Source organism: Rhincodon typus, chromosome 33 (genome assembly GCF_021869965.1).
Source record: "Rhincodon typus isolate 14 chromosome 33, sRhiTyp1.1, whole genome shotgun sequence".
In the NCBI taxonomy this organism is placed as follows: Eukaryota; Metazoa; Chordata; class Chondrichthyes; order Orectolobiformes; family Rhincodontidae; genus Rhincodon; species Rhincodon typus.
The window spans coordinates 27,522,816-27,534,811 of record NC_063364.1 but is presented as its reverse complement, the minus strand read 5'-3'; the positions used below and the strand labels follow the sequence as shown (position 1 = coordinate 27,534,811).

General features: G+C 44.5%; 2 protein-coding genes across 4 annotated transcripts in view; one reads left to right on the top strand and one right to left on the bottom strand.

The window, feature by feature from the left end:
• Positions 1–923: 923 nt before the first annotated feature.
• Positions 924–9,345, bottom strand: LOC109935193 (apoptosis-enhancing nuclease-like). Of its 3 annotated transcripts, none has more exons than XM_048616113.1 (4): positions 9,178–9,345; positions 7,068–7,871; positions 4,528–4,728; positions 924–2,940 (listed from the first exon to the last, which is right to left on the bottom strand). In XM_048616113.1, exons 2-4 carry the CDS (start codon positions 7,839–7,841, stop codon positions 2,737–2,739), a joined length of 1,179 nt encoding a protein of 392 aa, XP_048472070.1. In that variant the 5' UTR covers positions 7,842–7,871; positions 9,178–9,345; the 3' UTR covers positions 924–2,736. The 3 variants fall into 3 exon arrangements, with proteins under 3 accessions (XP_048472070.1, XP_020389456.1, XP_048472071.1); XM_020533867.2 differs by having other exon boundaries at positions 9,183–9,345; XM_048616114.1 differs by having other exon boundaries at positions 7,104–7,871; positions 9,183–9,345.
• Positions 9,346–9,849: 504 nt separating this feature from the next.
• LOC109935200 (kelch-like protein 25) overlaps positions 9,850–11,996 on the top strand; it is a 34,171-nt gene continuing 32,024 nt past the window's right edge. The window contains exon 1 of the mRNA XM_048615859.1: positions 9,850–9,943. The gene's annotated coding sequence lies outside the window, so the exon portion shown is untranslated. The remainder of the gene's footprint in view (positions 9,944–11,996) is intronic.

Sequence of the window (11,996 nt, the reverse complement as noted above, 5' to 3'; positions counted from 1 at the left end):
GAAGATGGATAAAGGAGAAGATAGGTGGAGAGGCGACAGACAGGTCAAAAGAGGCGGGGTTGGAGCCAGTAAAGGTGAATGTAGGTGGGGAGTTAGGGAGGGGATAGGTTGGTCCACGGAGGATGGACAGGTCAAGGAGTCGGGATGAGGTTAGTGGGTAGGAGATGGGGGTGGGGCTTGAGGTGGGAGGAATGGTTAGGGAGGCGGGGATGAACTGGGCTGGTTTTGGGATGCGGTCAGTGGAGGGGAGATTTTGAAGCTTGTGAAGTATACATGGGGAACCCTGCAGCCCAAGGGTATCAAAGCGAAATATGAGATGCTGTTCCTGCAGCTTTCGGGTGGCATCATTGTGGCAATGCAGGAATAGTATTTCATAAATGCTTTCATAAACTCAGCAGGTCCCAAATTGCCTCACGGTCATTGAAGCACTTTTGAAGTGTTATAATGTAGGAAGTGCACCAACCAGTTTCTGAATAGCAAGCAGCAATGTGTAACACACAGTATTAGGCAGGGCACCAAAAGGAACATAGCCACTTTTTTTTTTGCATAGCACCATAGGACCTTGAAATCTCTGGAGCAGGACTTTGTCTGTCACCTGAATGTGAGCAGTTAAGAATACTACTCCCGATGCACCATAGCCATCCCAAAGGAAGCTTTGCACTTTCACATCTCTCTGCAATACTTTAAAACTCTTTACATTCAGTGAGTTATTTTGATAATCAATTGCTGTGTTGTGACAAGTAATGGCAGCCACTGTGTGCACAGGAAGAAGCTATATGACAAATTGCCAGTTAATTAATTTGCTTTTCCTCTCTTCTCCCGTTCCTCAGTATATTTTTTTCCATACCACAAAATTTAGCCAAGATACTGGATGAAAACTCCTCCCTCCCTCCCTCATCCCCATTCTTTTTCAAATACTGCAATGGGATCTTTAACATTCTTCTGAGGCAGCTGAGGAAGGCTTTCTCAATAAGGGATGTCACAATAAATGGGATGGCACAAGAAAAGTGGCTAGAGTGACGCAGAAGAGGAATCGTTGTTGCTATGGGACAGGTTCTCGGCATGAGTCTGCCCCTCCAGAAAAGATGGAGATTACTGGGACATGGGAAGGGACAAAAAGAGATTGTTTCTGGCCAGATGGTTTGGCTCTTATTTACATTACAAACTCCAACCAAAATTGTGCGAGCACACCTTCATACAGTTGCATTTCTCCCCCTCCCAAGCAAAAGGGGAGAGTCTGCGCACACACACACGCTTGACCCAAACGCCAGGAATGTTTACATGGCAGAAACCCAAGACTGCAATGTTTCACACTGAAGTTTTCAGATGAGTTTTTAAGCTGAAGAATTACTTAAATACGGTAGCAGTGATATTATATCTGTTAGTTTTCACATATTTTGAAGCCCTTTGCAGCCAACGAAACAAGGAGCGAAACTAAAACATAGAATATGCATGTCTATGAACCTGTTGACAGTTAAGAGAAAATAAGTTAAATTCAAGGCAAAAGAAGTTTAAAGAAGGAAATGGAGAAACTGGGATTATAGAACTCTAATGAGCTAATAATGAAGCCAAGCAGTTTCCAGTTGACTGAAATGCCCATCGTTAGTCCACAAAACAGTGGCATTAAAGTGCAGTTACAAAAAATAGTATCAAGCAAAGCCAATCTCCACACCCTCCAAAACCAGCAGATCCTCATCCACTGCGTGTTAGTTTAACATTTACTGAAGCAACTGGACCAGTACACTTACTGCTTTCTGCATCGTGCTTTGTTAGTCTGAATTATACTGTTAAGACAGCCTCGAAGTAGACATTTTGTATAGAACTCCTCTCATATGAGATCATCAATGGGGAATAATACCCACAAACCACTGCCCCAATGATGTCACAGGGCGGAGCAAATAATCTGCCTCCATTTAAACTGCAATTCCTTTCAACATAAGCAGAGTGGAGAATAACGACGCTGTGCTTCTGTTTTGCATTAATTTGCTCTCAGAGTTTGGAGGTTGAAAGTGATCTCAGCACCACAGAGATTGAAAGGGAAGGACGAATTTAGAAGACACACATTAAAAGTAGAAAATAAGGTAACATTCTGGAGAAACATACAGGGCTTAAACTTATCTAAAAATTCAAACATCAAGACAAGAGTGAAATAATTGGCAGCATTGGCCTGGTTGGATGAGGGTAAAGCGTGGCTACAAAATGCAAGATTCCCCAATTACGCCCAACTATTTACCTCAGGAATTACCGCAGGACAGAAAAATATTTCTCCCTTCCCCATACAACTGCCTGCTTTCTTCAAGCAATTTTATAGTTGCCCACCATGTACAGCATTGGGACTGTTCTAGGTCTGAATTTCTATCTAGGTCTCAGGGATGTAAGAATAGCACACGATGCGACATCCATTCTCCTTTATTATGTTCAGACACCCTAGGTGGCGAACTACACCATTTTGCATAGCACTGAGCCACACATTACGGGAAGTTCCGATGAAGAACTCCAGACATAAGCTGAATTAGTGGATCTCAGTCTGTGACCATTAGCTGCTGCATTCGATCAATTGCATTGGTAAAGATCACAGGGGTGTGGGAGAACTAACCGTGTGTGGCATTAGTTAGTAGCTGCAAAGACTTGAGAACAATGAAACCAAGGGAATGCATTCATGACTTCAAGTGTTTAGACTGCCGCAAATCTTCATCTTTGCTGGTGATTCCTATAGCTGAAGAATACATGCTCAGATCATTTACTGTCCTTATGAAGATCAGTGGGCCAGTATTGGTCATCCATGTATCGACTGATTTCAGAGTTTGTTTCAGAAGCCACTTCTTCGTTTGCCATCGATGACTGATCGCACAGTTTCTGTTCCCACTGGCTCTCCACTTGTTGATACAACTCCATCGAGGTGCAGGCATCCTCAACAGAACAGTGCCCATCTCTACCAACCTGCCACAACAAGAACAAATGACGGCAAACCAAGGAGAAAATCATTTCCCTAACTCCATTCCTAATAAAATCACCCACCTCTGCCCCCAAAGAGCACAGATCCACAACTTCAAACAAAATCCACCACATACATTACCTTATCCAAAGGCTCAATTCACATACATAAGGTTTGAGAAGTGGCAGCAGGCACTTCAACTGTGAGGGGCACCACTGTAAAATCTTAGACTGTTCTCACCAGACACCCACAACTCTACAGATACCAGCAGCAGGAATGGAAGCCCCCTTGCCTGACACACCCAGGTTTTAACTTAATCAGGAAGGGAGTCAGGTAAACATCCTGCAGAAGTCATGGCTGAATGGATCAGATCTCCCAATGGAGCAAAAATGCAGATATGTTATCAACAAGCTCTCTAATTTTCTTTCTGGCTGTATAGGCCTCTGAAGTCTGTGCTTGGCAGCAACCTCCGTAACCAGAAGTTAAAGCTGCGATTGGAGCGCTGGATGCCTATCGTGGATCTTTGGACCTGCTGCGCCTGTGTGTGCAACCGCGCAGCTTAGAGGGAATGTTGCATGTTACGTAGGGCCAGTAAGTTTCCCATGCGTTCTATCGATAACACTCGTCTCTGAGTTTGTAATATGTGTTCGAGCCCCACTCTAGGATTGGAATACAAAATCAAGGCCCACATTTCAGTGCAGTAGCAGAGATAATCCATGTTGGAGGTGATGGAATTTTATTGGTGGGTTTGGGAGAGAGAAAGAGATGAGAAGTTAGAATGAAACCTTGTCTAGTTGTTGAGGTGGATGTACTGTCTGGCAATTGCATTTACCCAACTGCACTTCAACAATAACCTACTGCAAAAAGACCAGACTAAGATTTTGCAAGCACAACGTAAATGCAAGGTTTCGGTAAAGTCTTGACAAGATCATACCCAAAATTTTGGGCTTCTTAAGGAAGGGTATACTTATCATAGAAAGTGTGCAATGAAACTCATCCTTGGGATTGTCCTATGAGGAGAGATTGAGAAGACTAGACCTGTATTCTCTAGAATTTAGAAGAATGAGAAGTGATCTAACTGAAGTATACAAAATTCTTACATGATTTAACAGGGTAGATGCTGGAAGCATGCTTCCCCAGGCTGGAGGGATCTAGAACAAGGGGACACTTTCAGAAGAGGCAGGCAACTCAGGATAAAGAGAAGAAGAAGAATTTCTCCACTCAGAGGTGGTGGACCTTTAGAATTTTCTATCCCAAAGGCCAGTGAAGTAATTCAATACAGTCATTGAGTCCCACCAAGATAAATCAATAGACTTCTAAACTTTAAAGTCTTCAAGGGATATGGGGTTACTGCAGGAAAATGGTGCCAAGTTGGAAAATCAGCCATGACTGAGGGACCAAATAGCCTTTTCCTGTTTCCAATATTCCTGCAGAATTTTGTAATCAATGCACATGCTGGGGGAGTATAGCTAAGGCAGAACCCAAGGTTTACTGCCACCTGGATGTTTTGTGTTCCAGCTCTGATGCACCCTCAGTCCCACATTGTGCAACAGAACTCCCAGAGTAAAAGTATAGTCAGTTCATATACTCACCTGGATGCTTTTACCCAAAAGTTGCTTCGCCAGATTCTTCAGGGATACGGATTCTCTTTCAGGAAAGCCAGCCTTCCGCTTCAACAAAGGGATCTTACTCGTGTCCCTTACCAGAGATGTCGGATGAAAATACTTCAATGCTTTAAAGTCATTGTGCAATGCGTGGCCCACGACAATTTTACCCTTCAGTATCTTCAAAATCTAAATGAAAGCACAAATTTAACATGTTAATTACCTTTCAGATTTACTAACCCTGCTTGCACCCCACCCCTGTCATGCACCATTCCAACTGAGATCACAAAGACCCAGGACCAAAAGTAGGCCACGCAATCCATTGAGTCTGTTCCACCATTCAGTGACATTATGGCTGATTTGATAATCCTCAACTCTACTTTCCTGCCTTTCCCCCCATACCCCCGATTCACTCCCTCAGAGAAGAAATTCATCCTCATTGGTCTTAAACGGGTGATCCCTTACTCAGCAATTATAATGTGGAGGTGCCATGTTGGACTGGGGTGGACAAAGTCAGAATCACACAACACCAGGTTATAGTCCAACAGGTCTATTTGAAATTACAACCTTTCTGAGCGCTGAAGAAGGAGCAGTGCTCCAAAAGCTGTGATTTCAAATAAACTTGTTGGACTATACCCTGGTGTGGTGTAACTTTGGACTTCAGCGATTATACACTTTTGTCTTGGATTGTCCCAAAACGGGGAACAACATCTCCACATCTACTCTGTCAAGTCCCGCTAAGAAGTTTGGGCACACGATGGCTATTCCTGCATTGTCACTAGGTGAAAAATCCTGGAATTCTCTATCTAATAACACTATAGGAGTCCTTTCACCATGCAGACAACAGTTCAAGGCAGAGGCTGATCTTCCCAAGGGGAATAAATAGATATTGTGAGTGACATCCCCCAGAATGAATTTGCTTTTAAATTGTATCCATGCAGATGTATCTGTGTGACACTAACATTCAACCATAATCATCAGACCTGGGCAAAACCCCTGCAGGCTAAAAATGCCCGGCCCTAATCACGTCCTCTTCCTTCACTGGAGCTGTACTCCAATTCTGCCTCACTTACAAGGGAAGTCACTATAAATGGGAGGTGATGGCCTAGTGGTATTATCGCTGGACTGTTAATCCAGAGACCCAGATAATGTTCTGGGGACCCAGGTTCGAATCCCACCATGGCAGATGATAGAATTTCAATTCAGTAAAATATCTGGAGTTAAAAATCTAATGATGACCATGAATCCATTGTTGATTGTCAAGAAAAACCCATCTGGTTCATAATGTACTTTAGGGAAGGAAACTGCCATCCTTTCCCAGTCTGGCCTACATGTGACTCCAGACCCACAGCAACGTGGTTGACTCTGAAGCCCCTGTGGGCAATTAGGGACGGGCACTAAATGCTGTCTAGCCAGCGACACCCTCATCCCGTTAATGAATAAAAGAAAATGACTCAAATATAAAACCCCTCTAAACTTGCAAACTGTTAAGGTAGTACTGACACCAAATATAACTTTTCTTAATGAGATGCAAGGTTTAATTGTTTTACGGGAGTGGTGTCTCTGCAGTTGATGGTTGCCTGTTAGTCACATTGGAGCAGGTTTACTGGTTTGACTAAAATACGTACATTAAATCTGTTTCTTACTCTCTCCTCGTGGATGATGCCTGAGCTGGTGAGTTTTTGCAACTTTTTTGTTTTTATGTCATATTTTGATAACAAGTTCTATTACATCATTAGATATGGTTGAACCAAACAGTATTTCTTGCAGTTTATTGGAATTTAATCATCTCTCAGAATCCATGGGAAATTGCAATTCTCAAATGTTCTCCAGTAAAGGAACCCCCTTTTCAAACTGGTTCACAATCATTCAAACATCTATTTCAATCCCCCTACCCTACAACATCTAAAGTACAAATTGTGAGCATCACAAAGATACGAAAGTGCAGCACATACAGATTGTTTCAATAATGCTTCCGCTTCAAATACTTACTGCCAGATATCAGTGAAATGGATGTGTCTACTTCACACTGCAGGACCTGCCCATCATGGCTGGGACTGTGATTACACCAAACACATTAGGGAAGAAACAGGGTGAGCAGCAGCATTTCTGTGATCACCGCTCACTGCTTCAGCTTTGATCACATGCCCCAGGGAACTGCAGGTCTGTAGACCCAGCAATTTACAATCAGAGCCTACAAACAACGTGACAATGAGTAGATACTGTTGCACAGTAATGCTAATCAAGGGATAAAAATTGGTCAAGACACTGGGGTCAAGTTGGTCAAAAAATGGTTAAGACACACCTCGTGTTCTGCAAAGTAGTGTTCTGGGATTCTCTGCATACAATCCCGCACCTCAAAACCAGAAGGGATCTCGGTGTAATGTCTTACTTGAAAGACAGGTCGTCTTTCAGCACTGCATAAAGCATGTTAGGCCAGAGGGAGTGAGTGATGAATTCATTAATTCCAGACTAAGGGATAATGGGTATTAAGTGAATGCAACATTCAAGATATTTAATACACCCACCTCCCTCCGAGCAACATTAAACTCAATTGCGTTCACCATATGCTGTTTTCGTATGCCACTCCAGCGGGTCCGATAATCTGTGATGGGTTGTTTAGGCTTCACATACTTGTCATAGATGACTAGGCCCTGATAGTTCACGATGCTACACCTGGCCATTTCATTAACACGCCCGCAGGGGCCTGTTCCAACCATCTCGCAGTCAATTGCCACATACTTGGCAGGATTACAGCAGATGGGTGACGGACTTGTCTGGCACAGGAGTGCAGCTTGCGGCAGCCCATAAAGGTTCTCAGGGTTCAGCAGATTCGTCCTTTCTAAAGGACAAGTTTTACTGCTCTGGTCCATGGATTTCGAAGAGCAAGTAGAGCGAACATCTCTCCTTTCAGCTTCAGGCCATGGACTGGAAGCACCAAACAGATGGGAGTGATTTCCATTCGCATCAGAACCACCTGGTCGCTTGGCGTCTCCAGACTGACGTGTACAGTTAGGGTTACTGATGCTTGGACAGCTTGTTTGGTCCAAAGGTCGCCACTTCCTTTTGATCAGACCCTGCTTGAGGATCCCTTCCTTCTCCAGGAAAGCCTTCCTCTCTAGGAAGCGCGCATGCCTCCGGCTCGGTATCTTCTTGCGCTTGGTCTGGCCATCGGGGTTTGCAGCCACAGGTAAGCAGCAGAGGAACTGGTTTGACCTGGAAGATCCAGGGAGCAGCCTGAAATCTGAGACTTCAGAAGAGGGTACAGCAGGGTCTATACACATACTAACTACACTTGGCATCCTTTAGTCCAAATGGAGACTTCTTGGAATCTGCAAAATCAACACAAGTCCTTTAAATTAAGTGGAGACTCCTAGTAATAACAAGTTATCAGTCCCCTGGGTTTAGAAGGAAACAGTCAGTGCATATTAAAGAATCTCAGCACAGGTAAATTGAATATTTTTCATCATCAGGCTCTCCAGATAGTGATTTAGAGTTCACTAATTTGTTGCCAGAACTTTCACATTATTACCAGGCAAGAAGCTTAGGTTTTATTTGTGGATTTTAGTACATAGTCCACACTGACACATGAGTGAAGTACTGTGAGTGCTAAATTGTCAGAAATACCTTCTTCACCCCATCACCCCCACCGCCTGTTCAGACGAAAGAATCATGTGGCATTATTTAAGGGCAGGGGACAGAAACATACACACTACTTATTATCTGTCAAACAATACAATCAAAAACATTAACTGGTCATTTCCCCCAGTGATTATTATGCAACTTTTTTGTATTCATTCATGAGTTGTGGGTGTCACTGGCTAGACAAGTATCTGGCTGCCCAACCCAAACATTCCTTGAGAAGATAGTGGAAAGGCACTGTCTAGATATGTGCAAGTCATAGCTGAGTAGATACATCCAAAATGCTGCATTAGAAGGAGTACTTAGGGTTTTGACCTGACTCTGTTTGACAATATTTAAAATGTGAATCACAGCAGAGGGGCTGGCATTTATACACCATCTTTTTGAGAAACTCACGACAGTGCCTGCCCTCTCGGTGCTGACCCCCCCGACAGTGCGGCACTCCTTCTACACTGACCAGGAGAAAGCCATTCGGCCCCTTGAGCCACTTCCATCATTTAATAAGATGCTGTTTGATCTGTGACCTGAATCCATTGGCCCACATCCCTCAGTACCTTTTGGGGGGAAAAAAAAAATCTATCACAGACATAAAATTAAAACCTGATGCGACATCCAATGCCGTATTTGTGGAAGAGAGCTGCAAACCTCTACCACCCTCAGAGTGTGGAAGTACTTCGCGAAATCTCTCCTCAAGAGTCTGGCCCTTACTGTCAGGCTATGCCCTCTCGAAAAGGAAGGGTCACTGGACCTGAAACGTTAACTCTGGTTTCTCTTCACAGATGCTGCCAGGCCTGCTGAGCTTTTCCAGCAACTTCTGTCTTTAATTCCCTCTCGAAAATAACTTATTTCTATGTACCCTGCCACTTCTGTTAATAATTGATTTGTTTTTTTTTTAATCCACGCTGTCATTTCCCGATCTTGATCAGATCATCCTTTAACTTTGTAAATTCAGGAGAGAGACAGGCCTCTGCTCCTAAATTAACCCTTCAGCCTTACCGTACCTCCGGGACCGGGATTATGAACCGTGAACCCTGAAGACTCAGAGGCGTGAGTTGGCGTACAGCAGGCCCCACTGGTAGCCGGCAGCTCCCCCTCCCGAGCAAACAGCCGGTGTCAACACCAAGCCCCAGGCTCCCTCAAACACCACTCCACCGGCTCCGGGTTCTGCCACGTGCTTTCCAGGCCCCGCCCGCTCATTGGTTTAAGGCCTCCATTCGCCGATTGGCCCCTCCGAAAAACCGAACGCCGATTGGCCGCGGTGCCACAGTCGCTGCACGGTGATTGGCTATCTCTCAATCCCGCCTTCCGATTGGACGCCGCGCCAAGGTTACTGAATACTGAATGGTCTTCCCTGATTAACCGCGGCGCCGCCGCAGCTGCATGCTGGTTGGTTACCCCGCAATTCCGCTCTCCGATTGGTCTCCGTGTCACGGCTACTGCGCACTGATTGGGTACCACTCGATACCGCTCTCTGATTGGACGCCGTGTCCCGCCCAGTTGATTGGTAAATACATCTCAGCTCAGCGCACGGCCGGTGTGGAGACGTCACGCCGGGTGCTCTCTGATTGGCTGCGCTGAATGTCCTGGCTCCTCATTGGCTGCTGTTCACCGTCGTCGTCAGGTTCGTTACGTCAGACGTGGATTTTTTTGAGTCCTTGTGGTCAGGGAGTGGGTGGAAAGGCCAGCATTTACTGTCCGTCTCTAATTGTTTAATAGTCAGTCACATTGTTGTGGGTCTGGAGTCAAGTATTGGCCAGATCAGGTAAGGGTGGCAGATTTCCTTCCCTAAAGCGCATTAGTGAACCAGATGGGATTTACCTGACAGTGGTTTCATTGTCATCATTAAATTCTGAATTCCAGATCCCTTTTTATTTCATTCAACATCAGACGTGATGGGATTCGAACCCAGGGCTCCAGAGCATGACCTTGATGTCTGGATTAACAGTCCAGCGATAATACCACAAGGTCATAGGATCATGGCTGATCCATGACCTATATCCATATAGCTGCCTTTTGCCAATATCCTTTAATATCTCGTTGGGGGAATTTTTTTTGAAGTGTACGAAGGGGCAAGAGGGGAAATCAGAGAGGCACCTGAGCTGCACAAAGCGCCACCAGCGGCTGGAGGTCACATGGGGTGGGAACTGGCTTTGGGGTCACACAGGGAGCTGAGGGCAGGTTTGGGGGTCAGATCAAGGGCAGCTTTGGTGTCATGTAGGTGCTGAGGGTAGCTTTGAGGGTCAGGCCAGGGACAGTGACTGTAAAGTCTTAGTCAGTCCTTCTGAGGTTGAGAGATCCACTCCAGAGTTGCAGGTCATGAGGTGATTCACAGCCCAGTGCTGGATCTGCACACCTTACCATGGCAGGGTCATCCGAGTGTTTGAAGAAGCCGGCAGGATGCTCAGATTTTCACAAGCTCCCTCCACTGTCTGGGCTTGTTGGAAACACTCGAGACCGTAAACACATTCTTGGATGATTCTCCCGCTGGATTGAGAGAGTCCCATGGAGATGCCATTGTTTAGTTCTGAAGAAGGGTCATGTCAGACTCAAAATAGTAACTCTTGTTTCTGTCTCAACAGATAATGCCCTAGATCTGCTGAGTTTCTCCAGGATTTTCCATTTTTATTTCAGATTTACAACATCTCCAGTATTTTGCTTTCATTTAGTAGAGATGCTCATTCAGAGAGCTGGCACTGTAACAATTCTGTGATTCAGTGACAAAAACATCAAGCAGACTGCAGTCTTTTGTACCTGAATTGCTGATTGAAACTCTGTTAACATTGATTTCTGCACCAAAAAAAGGTCTAATTTATAAGACCATAAGAAATAGGAACAGGACTAGGCCGTTCAGCCTATCAAGCCTGGTCCACCATTCAGTTGGACCATGGCTCATCCAACACTCCTCATGTCCATTTTCCTGCCCTCTCCTCATAATCCTACTGATCCGTTCGCTTAACAGTTGATAGCTGTCTTCGGCAAGGAGTTCCAAAGACCCTCTAAGTGAAGAAATTCTTCCTCATCTCGGTAATAAATTGGCATCTATTAATTTTGAGACTATGCCCATTTCTCCTAGACTCTGCTATAAGGGGAAACATCCTCTCAGCATTTACCCTGTCAAAAAGATTTACAAAAAAAGGATGTTACTGGGACTGGAGGTTTTGAGTTATAAGGACAGGCTGGATAGAATAGGAGTTTTTTTTTCCTGGAGCATGGGAGGCTGAGAGGTGACCTTATAGTGGTTATAAAATCATGAGGGGCATTGATAAGTTGGATAGCAAAGGTCTTTACTCTAGGGAAGGGGAGTTCAAAAGTAGAGGCCATAATTTTAAGGTGAGAGGAGAAAGATTTAAAAGGGACTTGAGGGGCAACTTTTTCACACAGAAGGTGGTTCAAATCCCAAACTGTCGTGAAGTGGTAGATGCAGGTGCAGTTACAACATTTAAAAGACATTTAGACAGGAACATGAATGGGAAAGGTTTAGAGGGATAAGTGCCAAACGCAGGCAAATAGTACAAGTTTACTTTGGGAAATGTAGTCGACATGGACAAGTCGGACCGAAGGGTCTCTTTCTGTACTGTATGACTATAAAATTCCCTTTATTTCCCATCACAATGGAAGTAGGCCATTCAGCCTTTGAACACGCTCTGCTATTCAGTTGGATTTGTGTTGACCCGTGTGTCAACCTAATTTACTGCAATTTGATTCACATCCCTTACTGCAACAATCCAGGTACATTTTTATTTACTTCTCAAACGTCTTAGTGCCTATTGCTTACAACCAGTTCATATGAAGCAGTGGAACGCTAAAGATTTTGG

What these genes read in the sequence shown, in the direction of transcription:
- LOC109935193 (XM_048616113.1), bottom strand. Translation starts at nt 7,841, where the DNA reads ATGCCAAGTGTAGTTAGTATGTGTATAGACCCTGCTGTACCCTCTTCT. An exon ending in TTAATGTTGCTCGGAGGGAG is followed by an intron (nt 4,729 to 7,067) that starts GTGGGTGTATTA and finishes GCTTTCATTTAG; the next exon opens with ATTTTGAAGATACTGAAGGG. An exon ending in TTTTGGGTAAAAGCATCCAG is followed by an intron (nt 2,941 to 4,527) that starts GTGAGTATATGA and finishes TTGTTGTGGCAG; the next exon opens with GTTGGTAGAGATGGGCACTG.